The sequence below is a fragment of the Elaeis guineensis genome, chromosome 1, assembly GCF_000442705.2.
Source record: "Elaeis guineensis isolate ETL-2024a chromosome 1, EG11, whole genome shotgun sequence".
NCBI classification, from domain to species: Eukaryota; Viridiplantae; Streptophyta; class Magnoliopsida; order Arecales; family Arecaceae; genus Elaeis; species Elaeis guineensis.
In genome coordinates this window covers 119,054,727-119,079,686 of record NC_025993.2, presented here as the reverse complement: position 1 = coordinate 119,079,686, position 24,960 = coordinate 119,054,727, and the positions used below count along the sequence as shown (strand labels likewise).

General features: G+C 36.1%; 1 protein-coding gene across 1 annotated transcript; it reads left to right on the top strand.

Moving 5' to 3' along the window:
* Positions 1 to 18,951: 18,951 nt before the first annotated feature.
* LOC105032422 (uncharacterized) lies at positions 18,952 to 24,749 on the top strand. The gene is made up of 2 exons (XM_010906867.4): positions 18,952 to 19,903; positions 24,433 to 24,749. Exon 1 carries the CDS (start codon positions 19,148 to 19,150, stop codon positions 19,883 to 19,885), a length of 738 nt encoding a protein of 245 aa, XP_010905169.1. The 5' UTR covers positions 18,952 to 19,147; the 3' UTR covers positions 19,886 to 19,903; positions 24,433 to 24,749.
* Positions 24,750 to 24,960: the final 211 nt, after the last annotated feature.

Here is a 24,960-nt window from a genome sequence, read left to right as displayed (position 1 = left end):
GATGGGATGAAGAGTCCTAGAGATCATGGACTCTTGATGTGTTGTTGTCCCTACTTAAAAATTCACGCCAAAACATACCAAAAAAATATGGGACGCCCCTTCCCATATTTTTTCACGGTAAATCAGTTCTCCAATCTGATCTCCCATGAAAAATCTCCTCAAAATATCGCACATATAAGAAGAAAAAAATAAGTTGGTGTGAAGATGTTGATTTGGATAAGACCAGACTCTTTTGATAATAAATATTTTAAATTTTAATTTCAAAACATTCCTTTTATCAAAACTAAATCAGATTTAGATGTGAGATAGAGAGGGAGAAGAACTCTTTGGCGTGAAAAAATCTCATGCAAAAACTATTTGTGCATGGAGATAGATGGTGTGCAAAGTAGGTTGGCGCAAGGGAGAAAAGTCCAATCCTATATGAACTTTTTATTTTCTTATTTGAATCCAAACCAAATCACATCTGGTTTAGCTCAAATAAAATATATGAAATCCAATCTAATTAGGTTCATAAATTTTTAATCAAATCTTAATCAAATTAAGAATTGATTGAACCAAAGTTCTGATCAATTCAGAGATAAATCTCTCTTAGCGATTAGGTCATCTCATAACCTAATCGGGTTAAACCTAATTGAATCTAATTCAATTAGATTTTATTTAATCCTCTTTGCTCAATCAAATTGAGCTAATCAGCAATCTAATTGCTAATTAATTCTCTATTAATTCACTAACACTTGGTGAATTAATTTATTACAACTTTTGCATAAAGTTAACCATCAATCGAATTGACGATTAAGCCCTTGAACGATTCTTAATCATTAATTAGTCACATGATCAATCAGAAACTTCTTTTGAGTGTGACCCTATAGGTTCGAATCTAAGTCGGTAGCACAGGAATAACTTTCTGAACCAATCGATGTAACCATCTAGCAATGGTGACCCGATGTCCGGATAGATCGAATGAAGGCGAAGCAACATTCAAGAACCTATTGGCATATGGTTACCGTATAATTCATCCCTTTGATCCTACTGCTCGAGGATGATCTAGGATTTAACTGTCAATCCTAAATAAGTCATTCACATTGTATTTCAATCTTCTTCAATCCATCACATGGATTATTCGGGTCCAGATTTTGCTAAATTGAAATACATTGATACATTAACTCCTACTAATTCGGAGGAGTCAATCCCATCTTGACTCACGCACCGACTTGACAAGTACTTGACTGTATCCAAAAATCTTTCATCACTGAATTAGAAACTTAGTTAGTCCGGCACCAAAGTACAGTGAGTTGCTTGCAAGTCACCATAGTGATCTTAGATCAGAGAGACACTTATACCCATACCTTTTGTGAGCTACCCTTGACAATAGAGTGCTCCGCAGTTGGTCATGTTCAGTAACGATGTACTCCTACATCTCACCTGCATGCCATACCAGTGTCTCTACACTATTTGATTACGAGGATAACTAACGCATATGACATACAATGACCTGCATTTGATATCGCTATTATCCTAGTAATAGCGTATCGTTTGGTCACGAACGAATTTAAGGACTACACGATAAATCCTCCTTTATCGATCAAAATAATCCTAAGAACTTCATCACAATATAGGAGTTCGTTAGAAGATGTAATCCTATGATGAAAAAGATTAAATAATATTTATTATTGATCAATTCATATATATTTATAATTAGCACAATCGTCAAACGATTGGCTTTAGGACATATTTTTCAATAACTCTCATTTGGACTAAAGCCAATTAGTATAGTATCATATACCCATCTTTGATTTATCATCTCAGAAGTCCTAAATATCGAGATTTTAGTAAATGGGTTGGTCAAGTTATCCTTTTCGTCGATCTTCTAAAGATGGACACCATCTTAACAGATTTTTTGAATAAGATGGTAGCGATGCAAAATTGCTTGATAAGCTAATGAGACTTCGGCTTTTTGGCATAAGCTATGACTCCGGTGCTGTACAATGCAGCAGGACTATCATTGGATGGTGCCACTCTTAACTTGCCAGTGAACCTGTACAATCATATAGCTTCCTTGCAAGCATCAAATGCTGCAATGCATTCTGCTTCGCAATTTGAATTTGGCTATATTGCTCTGCTTGAAAACTTTCCAACAGATTACTCCATTATTTAGGATAAGGATGTATTCTGACACGTTCTTGCTATTATTATATCTTACTAAAAATTAAAGTCATACTCTATAAGTTTTTAAGTCAGATTCTCCATAACCGAATCACCGATCCTTAGTATTTCTCAAATACTTAAGGATGACCTTCCAGTGATTCTCATTCGAATCTTGCAGATATCCACTCACTATCCTAGTGAATATACCATATCCGATCTCATATATGATGTCCATGATAGAACAAATTCTAGTCATAAACACTCTATGTATGTTGGACTGAAAAAATCTAAATAGCCTCTTAGATCTATCTCTATAGATCTTTATCCCTAGGATGAGAGGCGCCTTTTCCCAAGTCCTTTATGGAAAACTATGACAATAGCGAAACTTTTATTCTTTGTAATGTAAAGAATGTCATTTCTGATTAAGAGAATTTTATTCATATATAAAACAAGGAATACATTCATAGAACTATTAACCCATTTGTATTTGCAAGATTTTTCTTCGTTCTCAATGAAGCCATGTATTTTGATCATTTATCAAAATACATGTTCCAACTCTGAAATATTTAGCATTGTCACAGAAAAAAATATCTCGTTATGGTCAATACCATAATGTTGACAATATCCTTAGGCAACCAGACGAGCTTTGTAGGTCTCCACCTTCTCGTCTGTGCTCTCTGATCCTATTGAAGATTCACTTACACCCTATAAATTTTATCTCTTCGAGTGGATCAATGAATGTCCATACACCGTTGACCTTCATAGATTTAATTTCAGACTTTATGGCTTCAAGCCACTAATCGGAGTCGGACCTCTGCATGACATCCATGTAAGTGATTAGATCCTTATTGTTCTCATCAAGTTCAACAGAATCATGTCTCAGACCTAGATATCGAAGTATCTATCCGGCGGATGCGGTACTCTACTAGATCTCCTTAATGATGCTTTTACAATAGATTCTAGGTTTGATCTAATCAAATTCAGTTCTATGGGTTCACTAAATTGTGTCGGTTCTTCTACCTGTCGAACTTCATAAGTTCTACATTAAAGGCATCAGTACCTTCACCAAGGTACTCCTTTTCTGAAAAGAATGCCGAACAATTCTTATTCTTTAGCATGATAGAAGTTATATCCCTTAGATTATTTGGAGTTACCCTACAAAATAATATATATAGGATCAAAATCCAAGCTAATCGGTCTGCAAATGCTCGACATAAACTGAACACTCCCAAATCTTAAGATAAGAAAGTATCGACTTAGACCTAATCCATATCTCATATGGAGTCATTGTGACTGATTAATTCGGAATCCAGCTCAGAACATAACAAGAGTCTTAAGAGTATAATCCTAAAAAGAGACTGACAGACTTGCAAACTCCATCATAGATCGAACTATGACTAACAAAGTCGATTCCAATAAGAGAGAATCTTATTCTCTTCTAGATATATCAAAAACTCGTCAGAAGGGCATTCTCCTCTTTCATCTGATTGAAGAGTTTCAATGCTCTTTCTAGTTTATTTCTCTACCTTATTATGAAATCATTTGAATATTTCAAATAATCTAAATTTATGGCAAACATGTTCATAGATCTAATACATCAGTATGTAATAGATTCAGAACATCATTGGCTCGTTCATTTTTTTTAGCAAAAGATGATTCGATCATCTTACTAAAGAGATAGGATTGACATGTTGACAATGATTCACAACCATTGATTTTGAGAATTATCTCCTGTTGATCTTATTCTTGTTAAATGATCAAGCCTAAATTATGAAAGGTAGATATTTGTGATATTATCTACTTTAAGGAGTTTGTTTATTATGTACAATGCACTAACAGGTTGTAAATATTTGTAAATACCATTTTTTAATTATCCACATGATTTTGATATCATTTATAATGATATCACAAAAATCATTAGACAGTAGTGATAATCACTAAAACGATATTGTTAGAATTAAAAACTTGCTTGAGAATTTCTAAAATCAGGATTGGAACATAACTTCCATCTCCAATATTCAGGAACCTCTTACTGTTTTCAAACTTTCTACTAACCTGAAGTCGTTGCAACAATTTGCATGGACTTTCGATATCCGATACCCAGATAGTAGTGTCATGATAGAGAAATCACAAGATGTTATCATATAAGTACCTTGTCCAGTAACTCTTTACTGATTTCTCTTCCTTAACCTGTTCGGATCAAAAAATTCTGCCAGACTAAGTTAACCTTAGACTCTTTTGTTAGTTCGAACTCACTAGTCTAAGCACGACTCTTTTGCATCTTCTTTTTTTTTTTTCAAAGATTATTGCCCACTGAAGACACATCTTCAGAGGTGCAAAAAGAACTCCTTCAACATTTGAAGGATTTCTTCCCATTGAGCATCATCGAATTTACAACTAAATTCATATTCTTTATTGCTCTCAAAAAACACCACACGATGATATGATCACTTGACCACTTCTGATAAGTGTCTTTGATCGCATCATGTGTGTTGGATATGAGAACATCAGGTACTGGATCCATAATCATATTTAGGATCCATTAGTGCTCTAGAACTGTTTACAACTTTCAATACCATCTATCGAAGTTGGGTTCTATAAGTCACTGTCAAATAGTGAATGGAGCAACAGATATCTAGCCATAACTGAAAGAAAAACATATGACCTTTATGTTTATGAATTGATTAAGCCTAAAGACTTGGACTTTAGACTAAAGGTTCTCCGACTATTTTAGTCAAATTGATAGCCTCTACCTCCAATCCGAGAAATTATCCTCATTCTTTAGTGGGTATTAGAATCCACACAAACTGCACACGAGTCCAACTTTGGCCGGCTCATCCATATACATCTATGGGTAGGTTCTTAACCAATTATTTCATCAAATAATTTCAAGTAATTAATTTCGCCCCAAATTTCATTTCAGTAGGCGATAGGCCTCCACTGAAAGTCTCAGTTAGGTCCAATTATTAACATGATCATACTTACAAATCCAACTACCAAATAATCAGGTCCGACTTTGATCAGCTAACCTGACCACTTGACAGAGAGACTTGATTAAGTCATCATATTGTGAATGATAATTTCAATAGTAGATGAACACCAGGCCTTTGGACCTCCAATGATTATCATACTAATAGACCCATTATCACCCAACTTAATAGGAGGCTATGATTTAGTTATCCTCATAACTAGCTCATTTTAGGGACCTAATAATTTAGAGAATTTAATTTATGAATTGAGAAAAGAGAAGAAATCATTCAGTAAATCACAATCCTCCCACTGACTTCACCAAGTCATTGAATTGGATCAAGGTCATACTGGTTGAACTGGTACCTAGATCAGTCACACTGATCAACCTTAATGGCATGGGTTAATTTGAATCACTTAGCGGTCTAATCAAGATATAATTCACCAAATTGATCAGGTAAGTAAGATCGATGGAAGGATCTGCTAAGCTTGCCTTAGACACCATCGAAATGACCAGGTAAGTCGCTCCCAATTAAAAATCACCGGTCAGAATGTCAAACTTACCTTAGACACCAATTGGTTAATTAGTTTCGATTGGACCAACCTAATGATTCGGGTTTAACCACTGAGCCATAATCAAGGTCCATTTGGTCTAATCAAAGATATAGACTTGACTATCTACAACTATTGTATTGGTTCTAGAAAAATTCTGATTTAATCTAATTCAACATTTGATTAGACTTAATCAATTTCTCTAGTTAGTCTATTAATTCTTTGATTCTAATCTTAGGTCTCACCCAATTAAGAGGACCTGATTTAAGCTAACCCATGCCCCCATGTTTTATATAATGTCATTAGATCTTAAATCACAATTCTAGATCTAATCGATTCTATACTTAATTCTCAATTAAGTTTCAGCATTAACATGGGTTTAGGTTTAGGTTTAGGTTTAAAATAATTTCAATCTTTTCGTTTTGTAAACAATTTACAATAAATATCATGCAAAAATTTTTTATTCTGAAACTAGATCAGCTCAATCAATATTGAACCAGCTACACAAGAGGACTGAGTCAACTTAGTTCAAAACTGGGTTAACTCAATAATTGCACGAGCATGTTTTAGATCTGAAAATTCTTGCATAACATTAAAATAAAATCAATCATAACACTTTTAAATCATATCTAAAACTTTTATAATTCAAAATTTTATTTTTTAATGATTAAAATAATTTTAATCATATAGATTAGATGTTTTATTTTTCATACAACTTTGTATCACATACAACAAACCTAGGATTTCAAGATCTAGGATTTTGCAGAAAAATAAGTTCTTCCTTTCGCATTCTTCTTTATGGGATCTAATCACATGGCACCCCTACACACCATAAAAGCATCCCATCAAATAAAAAGAGAGGACTCTTAAATCCTTCTTGCTCCTATGACCAGACAGCCTAGTGATCAACCTAATCCAAGTACTTGCTAATCGGATTGTCTAATTTAATCACATATCTTTTATATATGAATTTAGATCTAATCTAAATTACATCAAATCTGATTAGAACTTTAGATTACATCTAAATCAAATCATAAACATCACATGCATGACATAAAATCAAATTTTATCAAAGATCAGCACAAACTAGAACAACCTTTTTATTGTAAGGGGTAAACCTTACAGCAGGACAATCTTATGTCAGTTTGTGCGATCAACCATTAATTAAATTTAGATCAAAATATCACATATCAAATCTAAATAAAATTAAAATTCAGATTTAATATGCACATAGATCATGTTATAACGAACCTAAGCTCTGATACCATTGTTGGAAAACGTAGGCGATTTTATGCATGTATTTTGAAATTTTTTCGAATAAATTATAGTAGAAGATAATTAGATTAATTAAATTAATCTAATATGCATATGATCTAATCATCAAATCAATCTACTCTAGGATCTATGACATAATATATTGCATATAAAATTTGAAAAATACTGAAGATAAAATCAGCATGCATGCATGTGAGCAATAGATCACATTTATTTCTAATCTGAGTTCAAAATTCGATACCTTTATATGGATCGATGATCACCATTACTGAGAGATATAGTAGAGAGATCCTTGCTGGTTGTTCATAGCCGCACACGTGTCTGGTCTCTACGAAAAATCTACTCGAAATCCCGATCTGATTGGTCTTCTCGAGAGTGCTAGCTTGCGCGAAGACTTTTTTCTTGGCTGATTTGGATTCTTTCTTCCAGTCTCTGAAACCTTTCTAGAGGTTGAAGATAGATTTCTGAAAGAGATGAAGAGGTGGAAGAAAGATAGAGAGAAAAATAATTTTTCTCTTCTTTTTTCTCTCTTCTCAAACCCTGAGGACCAAAATCTTAGAAACCTAATTTTTCCGCACACCTTAAGAGAAGAGGACTCTCCTCTTCTTTCATGCCATGAAACCATACCGAAGACCCCTCTCAACGCGAAGGCCTCGCTCTCAGGTCTCTTACACGCATAAGAATAAAATAAAACTCTTTTTATTTCGACGTGTAAGAAGATGGGGTGAAGAGTCTAGAGATCATGGACTCTTGATGTGTTGTTGCCCCTACTCAAAATTTCACGCAAAACTATGCCAAAACAATATGGGATGCCCCTTCCCATATTTTTTTCACAGTAAATCAATTTTTCAACTGATCTCTTATAAAAAATCTCCTCAAAATATAGCACATATAAAAAAAAAGTTGACATAGAGAGATTGATTTGGATAAGAATATACTCTCTTAATAAGGAATATTTTGAAATCCAATTTCAAAACCTTTCTTTTATCAAAATCAAATTAGATTTGGACGTGAGATAGAGAGAGAAGAACTCTTTGACGTAAAAAAATTTCATGCAAAAACTATTTGTGCGTGGAGATAGATGGCGTGCAAAGTGGGTTGGCACAAGGGAGAAGAGTCCAATCCTATATGACTCTTTATTTCCTTATTTGAATCTAAACGAAATCACATCTGGTTTAGCCCAAATAAAATATATGAAATCTAATTTAATTAGGTTCATAAATTTTTAATCAAATCTCAATCAAATTAAGAATTGATTGAACCAAAGTCCTGATCAATTCAGCGACAATTCTTCCTTAACGATTAGGTCATCTCATAACCTAATCGGATCAAACCTAATTGAATCTAATTCAATTAGATTTTATTTAATCCTCTTTGCTCAATCAAATTGAGCTAACCAGCAATCTAATTGCTAATTAATCCTTCATTAATTTACTAATACTTGATAAATTAATTTATTATAATTTTTGCATAAGATTAACCATCAATTGAATTGATGATTAAGCTTTAAATAATTTTTAATCATTGATCAGCTACATGATTAGTCAGAAACTTCTTTTAAGTGTGATCCCATAGATTCAAACATAAGCCGATAGTATAGGAATAACTTTTTAAATCAATCGATGTAACCATCTAGCAATGGTGATCCGACGTCCAAATAGGTCGAATGAAGGCGAAGCAACATTCAAAAATCTATTGACGTATAGTTACCGTATAATTCATCCCTTTGACTCTAATGTTCGAGGATGACCTAGGATTTAACTGTCAATCCTAGATAAGTCATCTACATTGTATTTCAATCTTTTTCAAATCTATCATATGGATTATCCGAGCCCAGCTTGCTAAATTAAAATACATTGATACATTAACTTCTACTAATCCGGAGGGGTCAATCCCATCTTGACTTATGCACCAATTTGACAAGTATTTGACTGCATCCAAAAACCTTCCGTCACTGAATTAGAAATTCAGTTAGTCCGACATCAAAGTACAGTGAGTTGCTTGCAAGTCACCTGGTGATCTCAGATCGGAGGGACACTTATACCCATACCCTTTGTGAGCTATCCTTGACCGCAGAATGTTCCGCAGTTGATCACGTTCGGTGACGATGTACTCCTACATCTTATCTGCATGCCATACCAGTGTCTCTATACTATTTGGTTACAAGAACAACCAATGCATATAGCACACCACAATCTGCACTTGATATCACTATCGTCCTAATAATAGCATATCGTTTGGTTGTGAACGAATTTAAGGACTACGCAATAAATCCTCTTTTATCGATCAAAGTAGTCCTAAGGACTTCATCATAACATAGGAGTTCGTTAGAAGATGTAACCTTGTGATGAAAAAGATCAAATAACTTTTATTATTGATCAATTCATATACATTTATAATTAGTACAATCATCAAATGATTGACTTTAGGACATATTTCCCAACACGAGATGGAGTGGTGAGGAGGGGAAAGGCAAGTTTTATAGGCCGAAGACCCTAGGATTTTGCTGCCCTAAATCTCTTTTCCTAGCCGAAAACGGAGAAGAGGAAGACTCCAATCGAGAGTCTTGCTCCGCCCTGCCTCGCATGCAAAGTATGTGGGGTTTATTTTTTATATTTTTTTCTATTGCTTTGCGATTCGTGCTGTAGATTTCTTCTGAGCATATTGGTGAGTCGGGACACATAGGGTTCATTCACAGAGCACAGTGTTTATTTGTGGAGTGCTCCACGTGGCTGCCTCCCCTTTTTCCCAAGAGCCCAAACGTCATACGAAGGCCTCTCTTGAGAAGAAGCTTCCATTTTAATATATATATATATATATTAGATATTAGGTGAGTAATTTATATTTCAACTATTTGGTTGAGAGGAATCCTATTCCTATTTTGATTCTAAAGGAGAATGAGATACGCTAGTCCAAAATATAATCTCTATGCTCTCTTAATATTCAAATTTCATTCTAATTTTGATGTCGATTTTGATTATCAAATATAGTAAGGGCTATGGCTATTAAGATTCCCATCTTAATCTATTCTTATTCTAATTTTAATCATGGATCAAATTTATCCTAAGTATAATGTTGTTTGCCGAGGGTCCTCATTCTTGGCCATGCTTGAACTGGCCGGGTTTGACTAAAACATCGCCTTTTGCCTATTGGTCAAGGATTGGTAACTGAATTAATATGAACAAATGGTGAGAGACTTTACTGAATCCTCCAGGAAAACCTGGACTCCAATATCACTTTACCCAGTTTTCTAGGTCCCAATTTAACATGCTAGAATTAATTGAACGCATGTCGGGCACATGAGATTATAAAGATGGGTGACAATGTGCATGCAAAGCCTGATTATAGGGTTTACTAGCAAATAAAAGTAGGTCCACAACAATCACTCTCAAGGGTTGCATACATCCTCAAAAGTTTCCATTAGATGGGGACCCTCTTCTTCTATTGATATGACTAAAGTTCCAAGTATATGAGCAACGTGATAATTTTTTCACAACAATGTCATTGTTCTTTACCAATATATTTTCTTGCTGGACATGCTTTGATGTTTTATATTTGCATAAATGGAGTAGGTGTTTACTCTGAAGATGGATGTTTAGAGATACTGACTTGATGGATAGAATTTCATGTGAAAAAAATGATAGGGACAAGCTAACTAACTTGCCCAAATGTCATGCTGGTATGGGAAGATTTAAACATCAGGAATGGGAAACATGTTATTTTAGTCATAAATAGTAACAGTTCTGTCTTAGCAGTTGCTAATTCCAATTTTTCCTTTTACTAAAATTTTTCATTTAGTCTATGCAGGCGATATAATTATAATTTCTTATATCAATTACTTGATGGACAGAAGATTATCATCTTAGTCAAAGTAGTTGAGATGATAGATGCTTAATGAGTGCCATGTGTATCTAACATCATGGACCAAACTGCATAAATGATTTGATTGGAGAGAAAAATTTTCAAGTCATTTAACTTGAACTTCCAAAAAAATTGAGCGAAAAGATAAAAAAAATGATGAAATTAGGATTTGGATCTCATTTTCTTTCATTAATCGATTGACAGATCCATCCATATATAATTTACATTATATTTCTCTTATAGTTTGAATAGGAATAACTTCTCAAAAATAGCATGATTGATAAAAATAAATATAAAAAATTAAAATCCTACATGATGTAGATCTTGATTTCTATATTAATTTTATATTTTATTGTTCGGCCTAATTTTTTCTTAAATTGCGAGATACATCACGTCAAAATCTTTCTCCCAAAATATTATTGATTTGATCGGTCCATTTCCAAACCCAAAGTATAGAATCTTGGTCTGTATCAACTCTTAAAAAATTGACTCTACGTTATAAATTTCAAAAAATTATCTATTTTTTTTATAAATTATCTTAATCAATCATATAATCAAGTTACTATCTCTCCCAATTTGACGGATTTTATTTGTACCCTAGTGGTTAAAATAATCTATATTAAATTTAATAATTCTCCTGAATCAATAGATGCATGATATATATATATATATATATATATATATATATATATATATATATATATATATATATATATATATATATATATATATATAGCTTTGAACCCAAAGTTTTGTGGGAACAGATCTTCTATGATATTCAAAAAGTACCGTAGGATGCTGTGCATGCTTCGAAGACATCCATCAAAAGATGAGTGACCGCACGCGCGTAAAATACTAAAAAAAAAGAAATGAATAAACCTCAAGGATATTTGAATAATTTAGATAAACATCACATAACCATCTTTTTTTTGATGGACGTCTCAATGTGTGTACAGCACCGTGCGGTACTTTTTGAGTACCACAGAGGATCTCGTTTCAAGTTTTATAGGATCAAGCATGAAGGAAGATCAATGTCTTTGTGAGTGATCCTCATTTGAGTAGTCCAAGAAAGTAAATTTGAATGGCCTACGGAAAAACTCTCTCTGTGATCATAGCACTAGAGAAAGATATCTTGTGTTGCATAAGATTAGTTGATGATCTTCAAAGTATCTTGGATCTTTCATTCTGTTGGGATAAACCGACTGACCTCCATAAACCGACTGACCTCCATAAACCGACTCTACATCGATCAAGCAGACCGACATTACTCTCAATCGACTACCGACTTCGACTCAACAACAGCCAACCGATTGGACATACAACTCCAACTCTACATCGACTGAATAGCGATTTCGACTCTCCATCGACCAACTGAACGAACTGCACCGACTTATTGCCGGCTGACCGACTAATGATTTGACTACTATCAATCGACAGCAGACGACTGACTATCGACATAACAGAACTACTAGCCGACGGTCGCTCATAGATTCTATAGACAAATAATCGATTAATCTGCTCAACATACCATAACCGTTACGAACGGTTACCAACCGCATATCACGGTGCGATCAGTGGGAAGTAACGATTCACTACGTGATTATGGTTCGATGATTTAGCACCATAAAATACGGGACCACGTCCAACGATTACGAAAACCTCATCTATAAAAGGGGGTAAGAAAAATGAGGCCGGTAAGCTTACGCTGGTCCAAAACTCTGCTACTGTTTACATTCAACTTTTATTCATCAACTTCTCTCTCTGACTTAAGCATCGGAAGGTCCCCACTGGACACAAATTCGGTCTGTGCGGACGCTGTTTTGCAGGTGTTCATTTCCGACGACAGACGACGGAGAGTTGGCTGCAATAGATTAACGTGCCAGGTAGGGGAGAAGATAACTCGCAATAACAAAAACTAGAGGTCAATGATCAACAGCAACCGGATCAGCGAGACACTCTTCCCGTCGGAAAGAGGCTCCTCCCCTGCCTCCGATAGCAGAGTCTAGTTCTCCGTGACTCGTGGTCACCACGGATGTCCAGATTCCTGCAATCGTGCAGCAAATGAACGTTCTTACGAAGGCGGTCAGAAGCCTCCAGCAGTAGCAAACCCAGTTATCACAGCCACCGGCAGAGCAACCGATGGCGCATTCGGTGCTATCCAGGCACAGCCGCCATCATTCATGGCAGTCTCCTTCACCAGAGCGACCATCTCAGCTCTCCCATCGAGATGAGCAGCAGCACTCGCAACACTCTCGATGTACCACCCACCATTCACGGTGCCCCTCTCCTTCTCAGTTGGACCGAACAAGGAAGGAAAAGTGACTGCGAACACTGTCTACTTCTCCCTCTAACTCATCGAAAGGTTCAACCCTTGGAGTTTTCCACCACCAACGGCGATTCGACGACAACGAATGCAAGTTCCAAAAAATCAATCGCCGACTTGCTCAACTCCAAGTGGACGGTCAGAGGTCTTCCAACACTACGACTTCCATACCATACAACCTCTTTTCCAGTACATCTTGGACCAACCGATTCCATCTCGGTTCAAGATGCCTCAGATGGAACCATACGACGGCTCCACCGATCCGATAGACCACCTTGAGAGCTACAAGGCTCTCATGACAATTCATGAGGCAACCGACGTCCTCTTATGCATCGACTTCCTGGCCACTCTTCAAAAAGCTGCTCAAGCCTGGTACTCCGAACTTCGATCGGAAAGCATCCATTCTTTCGGACAGCTGGAACATTCTTTCGTGGCTCACTTCAGCACCAGTCGGAGGCCGCCACGAATCTTGGATAGTTTTTTCTCGAACAAACAAAGAGAGACCGAAACACTCCAGAATTTTGTGGCCCGATTCAACGTAGCCACACTCGAGGTCAAAGACCTCAACGAAGACATGGCCATATCGACCATGAAAAGAAGTCAAAGGGGATCTCGATTCATGTATTCACTGGATAAGACTCTCCCTCGGACATATATTGAACTCTTGGAGCGTATGTACAAGTACATGCACACGGATGAAAGAGCCTCTGATCGGTGCCAAACCGAAAGCAAAGGTCAAAAGAAGAAGCAGAAGAAGAGTGGGGCTCCGGCTGAATCAAGTAGGCCCCCGACTGATAAGCGAGCCTCACCCCAACGATAGAGTCCAAGGCCGATGTATAACAGGTATGACTCCTATACCCCTTTTTCTGCTCCTTGTGCACAGATCCTCATGGAGATCGAAAGGACAGAATATCTACGGCACCCTTCATCGATGAAAATGAGGAACCGTGATCGAAGGAAGTATTGCCGATTTCACTGTGACCATGGCCACGACACCGAACAACGCATCCAGCTCAGGAATGAAATAGAGGTCCTGATACGATGAGACTACCTCGAGAAATATCGAAAGGATTCGCCGACTCAACCTCCAGTCGATTGAGGAAGCTGTAAATAATTAGCCGACTGCGGAAGTCATCAATATGATCTCTGAATGACTGAATTGAGAGATAACTCCCGAAGAAGAGTCGGTGAAACGACAACAACTCAATGTAATAACTTTCTCGAAAGAGGATATTCGGAGAATTCAAACTCCTCACGACGATGCTGTTGTTGTTTCGATAATTAGCTAATAAAAGTATGATGGATATTTTATTCTACTCGACTTCCTTCCGAATGCAACTACTCAAAGAATCAACTACTTTAATGTCGACTATATTTTGGTCCTCTTGTAAAAATTGACGTCCTGACTGTGATTTTAAAGCGACACTGAATATACTTCGACTTTCACTGTAAAAGTCAGAGGATCAATTATCTTGACATCGAATATACTTTGACTTTTACTGTAAAAATCAAAAGATCGACTATCTTGACATCGGATATACTTCGATTTTCACTATAAAAGTCAGAGGATTGACTATCTCAACACCGACTACATTCTGGTTCCTTTGCAGAGCCGACTTATCGACTTCAACTGGAGGCCAGCACCGACGACGTAGACTTTTTCCACAAAAGCCACACTGTCCTTATAGTCAGCTCTCCATTAAAACAGCTGGCTAATTTGCCGACTTAGTATCAACTAAGAAAAGCAAAATGCCAAGAAGACCAAGGTCGGATTGGAACTATATCGACATGACCACGATCAATCGAGGGATATTCGACTTGCCACCGATTATCAAACAATACGACGTATAAACTCGATCAAGCTTCGAGAAATGGATATTCGATTTACTATCGTTATCCTAACTAAATACGTCAGAAACTACGCGACTAGCAGATTCTACAAAGTCTGTGAAATGTTCGGATCTACGATCTACATTCAAAAATTATTCTACAAACAGATATTGCAGACTCGACGATACAGAAGAATGTTTCAGAATAAAAATATTTCTTTCATTATCAAAAAAGAAAGATTACAAAATTAGACCGAAGTTCGATTACATCTTTCTTTACAAAAAAAGAAACCAAAGAAAATGTCGACTAATCTTCATCGTCGCCTTTTGTTCCACTGAAGAATCGACAGGCCCACTTTGAATCAGCTTCTCCGACAAACTCCACCTTCCAGCTCGGGAGACGATACGACTCGAGTTGAACTGTGAAAATGGTTGACCGATCACATTGCTCGACCAACCACATCAACAGCTTGACCCACTCGTACGAAAACAGAAAGAATCTCACCCGGTCGACGACCACACCCTCCTTGTATAAAAGCTAAAAGAGGGCATCAGATTTTTGTCCACCGTCGAAGATGACCTTGATCGTGCAGCTGAGATGGAGACGCGGGATATACGATAACGGATCGTTAACCCCACTATCGGTATCAGGAGTGAAAAGCTGATGACGGTCCGAAACACAATGTCGCTTCCAAAACTGACCAACAGTCGAACCCGAGAATGAGAGAACTTTCGAGCCCGACAGGGAGTCATTGTCCGGAATCTCCGACCAACCACCCCCTGTAAGAATCTCACCCATCGGAAGAACTGTCAAAGATTCAAGGAAACTTAAAAAAAAACGACAAAAAATATTTTCGCACAAGAGCAGCTCTCTGACAGAGCTCTCCCATCAGAAAAGACAACAGTAAGGTAAATACCTGACTGACAGCGACCCTTTATATAGAGAAACGCCCAATGACCCGGATGAAAGCAGTTAGATCGAGACAACGCCGGATAACGACATGTGATAGCATTCGAACTCGTCATCGATCCGACGATTTGATGCACTTACACCAGATTAAACCACGTCACCTCCATCCGCATGTACAACTCCAACCCAGTAACACTCCGACATGTGGCGAAAATCTACATGCCAAAATCAAATCGTACGACGTCGGTTCGCCTTTTCGATATAACGTCTGACGCCGGCTCACCTTCCGCAAACATCGTTTGATACCAAATCTTCCTGCAGTCGTACTCTAGAAAATATGATGGCAGAGTCGGAATTCGACGTGACAGACAACAACTCCTTTCGTTCAAGATAACTGACTATATGATGATGCATGCGGCGACTCACCATTGGACTCAGAAGTGAGGAGGTAATTGTTGGGATAAACCGACTGACCTCCATAAACCGACTAATCTCCAACGCAAACCGATCGATACCAACTTTGACCCCACAAACAGACATGACCCTGAAAGTGACTACCGACCAAACATCGACAAAGCAGACTGACACTACTCTCAACCGACTACCGACTTTGACTCAACAACAGTCGACCGACCAGACATACAACTCCGACTCTACATCGACTGAATATACGATTTCGACTCTCCATCAACAAACTGAACGAACCGCACCGACCTATTGTCAGCTGACCGACTAATGATTCAATTACTACTGATCGACAGCGAACGACTGACCATCGATATAATAGAACTACTAGCCGACAATCGCTCATGGATTCTACCCACAAATGGTCGACTAATTTGCTCAACATACTATAACCGTCAAGAACGGTTACCGACCGCATATCACAGTGCAATTAGTGGGAAGTAACGATTCACTACGTGATTATGGTCCGATAATTTAGCACCATAAAATACGGGACCATATCCGACGGTTATGAAAATCTCATCTATAAAAGGGGATAAAGAAAACAGAGCATGTAAGCTTACGCTAGGTCAAAATTCTGTTACTGTTTACATTCAACTCCTATTCACCAACTTTCCTCTCTGACTTAAACATCAGAGGATCCTCGTCGGACACAAATTCGATCTGTGCGGTGTTCATTTCCGACGATAGATAACGGAAAGTTGGCCGCAACACATTCAAATACAACACATTGAATCTCAATCTACATTTGAGATGTTAGGTACAATAACAATGCATCAATAAGCCTTACATCCCTCAAAGCAAAAGCGACGGGTATCATGGACCCTTCACCTTTAACTAAGTTCTCCACTAACAAACTTTACATTCCTCAAAGCAACAGTCATACATTTCCATTGATTCCATTCATAATTGAGCAAAAAGAGAATTTAAAGAAGTATCTCAAAACCTATTAGATTTATTAAAAGAAAGGAAAATAAAAAGCAAGATCCAGGAAGAACTTGGCAGTAAGCTATTTCACATCACAAAGAAATATAAATTAATAAAGAGAATCAAACTTTTTCATGAGACGTTGCCATCCTTCTTCAGTAGCAGCGATTCTATGAAAAGAAAGCCAACACTCTTTATACTTCCCAACAGTGGTACATCCGATTCCCTGCCATCCGTATCCCTCTGATCATATATCAACGGTCATCCATCGCTATCGCTGAGAATGCTTTGGGCCGACGATAATTGATTCATGCCATCAACAAGCACCGCAAACAAAGACGCGCAGAAAATTGACACCACGGCCTGGATTTTGTACCCTGTATCATGTTGGGCAAGCCATACACCGATAGGGATGGCAAGGGATCGAATCTGTTTATTTTTATATCTATTTTATAAATAAAAATTATATATTTATATTCATATATCGAATAGATAAAAAAAATCGATCGAATTGAAGATATATAAATAATATAAAATTAATATATATATATATTAATATATATATATATATATATATATATATATATATTAAGATTACATCGAATAAAATTCAGATGAAACATATTATTATCTATATTTAATTTAAATTTATTTTAAATATTTATTTTTTTATAATTCATATTCATTCTATATTTCAATTGAATCGAATAAAATTCGATCTATTCAAATTGGATCAGGGATATCCGATGGATCAGTTAAAGTTATCATTCCGATGTGTCCGGTGATCGAATATGCCACTCTCTGCAACCAAAGACCGAGAAAAGTAGTGAGGTAACCATCATGTACGGTGAACAGAACCCGCCCATGCTCCCAAGTTCGTCATTTTCCAAAATACCCCTACACCATTCACTCAACTCCAACGTATGGACATCCCACTCAGGGTAAATATGTCATTGAGCACAGAAGTTTAAATAATCGCGTGAGAGGACCGCACCGCATCTCTGCACACACATCCATACTCAGTGCTGACCCAATATTCCCGGTTTTGCAGTGTCATCATTTCTTCCATCCCAACGTCTGCATATAATCCCGCATACGAGAAATTATCAACCTTAGAGCCGCTGATGGGCAAATCCCAGACGATAAATAAGAATGATAATGTATAATCTGATCCATCCATCTGATCTATAAATAATTTAGTTTAAATAATTTTAAATTTTATATAAACAAATATATATTATAAACAGATCACCCTATCCAAATATATTTATTAAATAAATTAAATTCAGATTTATATTTTTAATCTATTTAATTTATTTTAATCTATTAAATAAATAAATCAGATTTTTATTCAATCTGTTTAATCTGTCAAATTTATTTAATCCATTTCTGACATATTTAATTTATTTAATTTATTTAATTTGATTTGATTTATTTAATAAATAAATTATATAGATCGAATTAGAATATCTTAATAAATAGATCAGATTTAAATTTAAATTTTTAATTATTTAATAAATAAATTGGGTTTGGATTTTCTTTTTATTTTTTTGCCGGACCCTTTTACCTTTTCCGATTGCCACCCTAACAACAAAGTCTTCACCCGCATAGAAATTACTATGCACGGACTATAAAGATAAGATGGGAAGCCTTCCGCACTGTGATAGACATGCGGAACCCCGATCGAAACCGAGAATAGGCGGTGAACCTAGAGCGCGGACGGACGCGAGACCTGAGAGAAAGGAATACCCCAGCTCTTATAACAGCGATTGCCTCTCTTACCCTCTCTTTCTCACTCTCTTTCTCCTGTGGGTTCCAACCCTAATCTCTCTCTCACTCACAAATTTGGGCTAAAAAATTTCAAGAAAAAGGAAGCTAAAAAGGGTGAAAAATATGAAGAATCTTTACCCTAAAGGAAAGGGAAAGATCCACCCATCGCCGGCGTCGCCCTCCGCCTCCAACGGCGGCGGGCCGAGCAGTGACGCTCTGGCGGTGTTGAAGCTCCTGCCGGCGGCGATCCTGGCGCTGACGGCGGCGCTGGGAAATGAGGACAAGGAGGTGCTCGCGTACCTGATCACCACGTCGATAAATGGGCCGGGGATGGTGGCGTCCGCTGCGATGGATAGCGGCGGCGGCGGTGGGGAGGAGAGGCGGCGGTGCCGGCGAGTGGGGGGTGTCCACCGGCCGCTCTTCGACTGCGGATGTTTCGACTGCTATACTAGCTTCTGGTCCCGCTGGGACTGCTCTCCTGATCGGGAGCTCATCCACCACGCCATCGAGGCCTTCGAGGAGCACCTGGCCAGCTCCGAGAGCAAGGGCGGAGGAGGCGGCGGGAGAGGGCGGCGAAGGGAGCGGAGGGCTTCGGATCGGTCGGAGAAGGGAAAGAAGAGCAAGGTGAAGGCGAAGAAGAAGGCGGAAGAGAACACCGAAGAGAAGGTTCTCGAGGTTCCTGCGGTGAGCTTCTCGGGCGAAGAGCAGGCGGCGGAGGTAGACGACGACGAGAAGTGGGAGGTGGAGGAGGGCGGGAACGAGATGGAGGTGGCGGCGGGCGACGAGCGGCGGAGGGCTTGGCCGGACATGATGGGCCTATTTAATTCCCGTTTGTGGAGCCTTTGGAGTCCGGACGCCTGAGCAAGGAAAAAAATGGCGGTAGGTTCTATTGTCTACTGGAATATTATATATTTCTATGTTTCCTTTTCTTTAAAATCTTGTAAATGTTGTCTCCCTAAAATTCCGAAGAAGGTTAAGGTTTGGTCGTCATGCCGGTGATGCATGGGTAAACGAGATCTATTAATTAATTAATTAATTAATTGCATCATTCATGATGTTAAGTTAGTGTGAACTTAGCTTATTGCTTAAGGTAAAAATATTATTTTTACTTGTGGCTTAAGGTAAAGTATTTACTAAATCAATCTTATCCATTAAGTACTGTGATTCCGACGTATCTTTTAAAAATTGGAAGGAGATTGTCAGTTAGATTAACAGGAGAAAGAAAAGAAAATTAATTTGTTGTTGAAGAAAATATTTGAATTTCGCACGATAGCTGATGTCACTCTTGTTAGGCAGGAGAGGTTGCTTTGCGTGCAATAGCGTATTTCATGGGTGCGGTGTGTTTGGAAAAATGCTCTCGCCCTTTTCGTTGGAATTCGTAAAATGCTGGGATTAAAGGGGGTTTGGTTGGTGGAATCGGGATGGGTTGGAATGAAAATTAGAGTGATTATATTTTTTTAAAATATTTGATTGATGATCGAAATTGGAATGAAAATTTAAATTTTTAAAAAAGAATGTGAATTGAGTTTAAAAGAAATAGGGTCATTTTTATTCTGCACCAGAATCATGTTGGAATGAGAGTCATATATATATATTTTTTAATCCTAAACACCCTTTGAACAAGGGTCTAAGTGGACTTAGATGGATAGGGTGGTGGGGTTAGGGAGGAGGTTATTGTAAATTAATTGTAAGGTTTTGGTGGTTGATGGTGTCGTGGACAGCAGCAGCCCGCAGCTACATTTGGGCTTAGCTGATACCATAACTCTTGTGGAGTAGGTCAAGTGCGATGCAACCAAGAGCTAAGGTTTTGAGGAGAGAGAGTAGCATGATCTTAATAAAATATGGGTGATTGTGTAAGTTTTAGGTCAGGAGTTCCAAGTAGTATGTATAATATTGTAGTTTAGGCCTTATTGGACCGTGCACCAAGGATTAGGTTTTGTTTAAGAGTGATTTGCTTATAATTAATTGAAGTATTATATATTAGTTTAATTATGGATGGTAGATATGAGGATGTAGGTTGTACTTTATTTTGTCTTTTGGTAAACAAAAACAAAAATGTCGAATTGCTAAGAAATAGGTTTGTTTCGGGACTAAAATGGGATTATCCTTATAAATCCATATTTATTTATCAATATATCTATATTTATTTTATTAGATGGATACAAATATGAATGCAGATTTTAGTTGAATATAAAAATTAATATCTATATTTATTTTAGATGAATATTATAAATATAAATATAAATTGAATAATGATTTCTATGATCATAAAATTAAAAGTATTACTAAATGAATGATAAATCAAATTAATAATATATTAACATGATTATATATTTTTTAAAAAATTATAAATATTATATAAAATTAAATTTTTATTTTTTTATACAAATGGACAATCACATCATTTGAGTGTGAGTACAGTCGATGAAGTTAGAAAACAAGAGGTCCTGTAAGGTTTGTGGGCATGTCTCTCTCTGTCGCTAGGTCAAATTTTCGGTGTATTCAGCAACGTAAGATGTGATCCAATCGGTCTTTTTATTCGTCTTTTGAAAGATATGTCAAATAGATGTCAAGGGGATTTATGAAGGGAGGTCTAGATGTGATGGAGAAGCAGATGGGTCTCTTACGTTCCGGATCCAGTCGATAACAATAGCCGAATCACTCTATGCAAATTCTTTCTGCTTGCAGCTTTTGTTTGGCACAGATAATATCTATCTAGACGACTCGAAGCTCAGCTTGTGGGATGGAGGGCTCATATTTGTATAAGCCTTCCACCATCAGCAATTTGACATTCGGATCTCGGATGATAAAGCTAGCACCATCCTACCATCTCTAACACCACCATAAAAATTGACTTTGATAAATTTCAATGGAGGCTTCTAGAAAATGAAAAAAATATTTCGAATTGTTGCAAGAGCAACATGGGCGTTCCAGAAATCAGAAGCATCAAAGGATGGACCGGTAGTATCTAAATGCCAATACTCCATAGTAAAGCAAATTTGCTCTCTCTTCAGGTTATCTATTCAGATATATATTGGATAGTTATCTATCCATATTTGTAGAGTAATTCTTTGTGCACCGCGTGCGGTGTAATAGGAGTGCACCACCCAATAATATTGAGACACGTAGTACACTTAGATGAGATAAATATTTAATCGTTCAGTTTTTTTTTTTTTTAATTTTCAGTGATGAAAATATCCTTCTTCTTATAGAATAAAGAAAGAACAGTATTATTACTTTCTGATACATTGTATGACTTCTCATGAATATATATAATATTCTGAATAATATATATGACTTCTATATGTTTATGATATTCTAAACAATATATATAATTTTTTGGTGTTTTATATGACTTCTTGTGAATATATATGATATTTTGAACAATATATATAGTTTTTTAATATTTTATATATTTTTTGTAAATATATATGACATTCTGAATAATATATATGACTTCCTATGAATGTATATGACATTCTGAACAATATATATGATTTCTTAATATTTTATATGACTTTCTGTGAATATTTATGAATCTTGAATAATATATATGATTTCTGATGCTCTATATGATTTTTTATTGGTTATTATTGAATGATATATATGACTTCCTAATATCTTATAACCAATAAAAATTACAACAATCATATATTATTTAAAAAATTATATATATTATTTAAAATATTATATATTTGATAGAAAGTTATATAAGACTTAGCAAATCATATATGTTGTTTAGGATGTCATATATATTCATAAGAATCATATATATTGTGCAGGATGTCATATATATTCATATGAAATCATATAAGATGTTAGAAAATCATATATATTGTTCAGGATGTCATATATATTTACAAAAATATATATATTATTCAAATATCGTATATATTTATATAAAATTATATAAAATTTAAAAAATTATATATATTATTTAAAATATTATAAATATACAGAAAATCATATATATGATTCAAGACGTTATATATATTCATGAGAAGTTATATAAGATATTAAGAAGTAATAATTATATTTTTTTATTTTATAAAAAAATAATATTTTGTTATTAAAAATTGAAGGAAAAAAAAGAACGGTATTAAATGTCTATTCTATTATTAAGTATAATATGGACTTCGATATAATTGAATGTGTGTTTCAGGTTAATTTTATCGTACGGTGGGCGGTGTATAAATTTTTTTTCATATTTATATTCATACTTGTTAATAGGTATGAATATAAATATTAATTAAATATTTAAATTTTTATTTATATTAAATAAATTTAATTATAAAAATAAATTTAATAATAATAATATTATTATTTTTATGTTTTTTTCTTCTCTCTCTCCGCTGGCGTCTGCGGGACACGTTATCCTGGCTTCAAAGCAAGACATGGCTCGAGCCCCGTGGATATCGATGTCGCTATGATGTGGACTGCATGAATGTACTTTTATATTTGTACTGGGGCAGTCCTAATATCCATGCTGGTAAGGGGCAACCTACCGGGCTATGAATGCCATAAAAACATGTAATAAATCGTTATTCTGGGGGTTGGGAGGACAACCACGTGGGCATCGATGGGGTCCTTTGCCAGATATTCATATCTGAAAGCTCTGTGAATCTGTTGCTTTAGTCTTACTAACATATCAACAACTTAAAATTTGACCCACGAAATTGTGCGAATTTTCCATATGATAAGAGTGTCAAACAGTTCCTAGGTTTCTATGTGTATTCTTGAGATAAACAGCCATTGGGTTTCATTCTCTGATTTCCAAGGTTAAAAAAATTGGTTTATTTTATTTATGTAGATTATTTTATTCTGAAGTGGGTGGTATAACTATTATTCTGAGAGAAATCCACAGTTTTAGTGGAGGTATTAATTTTAAATGGGCAAATCAAATTCGATGTGAAGTTGGGGAAAAATGGAGTAGCAAAGTTGAGAAAGTTTGAGGAGTGATGATGGCCTTCATTTTTGGTAGTAACTGGAGTTCTACCTGTGGTATAAATTTTGTAGTTGTCAGGATCCAAAAATCATAAGAAATTAAAATAATTGTTTGTTTTTATTTATATTGATAGCAGCACATTGATTAAATTAAAAGGTACCATTCAGGAAGTCATGGAAAATTAAAAAGCGTGATTATGTTATTGGATGCCTTAGAAGAGATGGAAATGTGTGGATTTTAGTTGTAGTTAGAATAATGCTACCATCTCGAGTGTAGCATGTAGCTGGCTGTTGCATACCATAGGTCCAACATGGTTGAGAAACAAAATGAATAATTTTGGAGGTGTGAGAAAATGCCTGATTTCTTTAATTAAACATCTATTTTAAATCTAAATTTTTGGAGTGTATTGTTTTATCCAAATGTTTATGTCTCTAACATGCATGGTCACTCCTATTGCCTTAAGATTCTGGAGAGGCGTTGATATGGTTGGAGCTGGACGCTGTTTGAGATCTGCGATGTCAGAGAGTATCTGCAAAGCAAGTCCATATTCATCAGTGTTCCGATAAAGGATCCTTTGATGTTTAAGTTAGTTGGAGCTTTGAAAATACTAGAAAAAAAAAGAGTAAAAGTCGAGAGAGCGAAGAGAGTTCTTTTTCTTCCTATTAGAACTTGTCTTTCTTTCGAGTAGCTTGTATTTGCTGGCTGTTGTTTATCTGAGGATCCTTTTTGTAGCTTCTTTGTATGAAGATTGAGTTCGTAGGCCACTAGCTGAAATCTGTAAATTTGTTAGATTTAGTTTTGTAGGTCGTTAGACCATGTTTTGATCTTTTATTGAAAGAAAAATCTCTTCCATCTCCTCTGAATCAAGGTTATTAGTCGTAGATGTTAGACGAAGACTTCATCCGTGTGTTTGGCTGAGCTGATGGTTTTGGATCCATAGCTGGTGTGATCTCATCATGTTATCTTGGATGTACTTTAATGGAGGATTGGT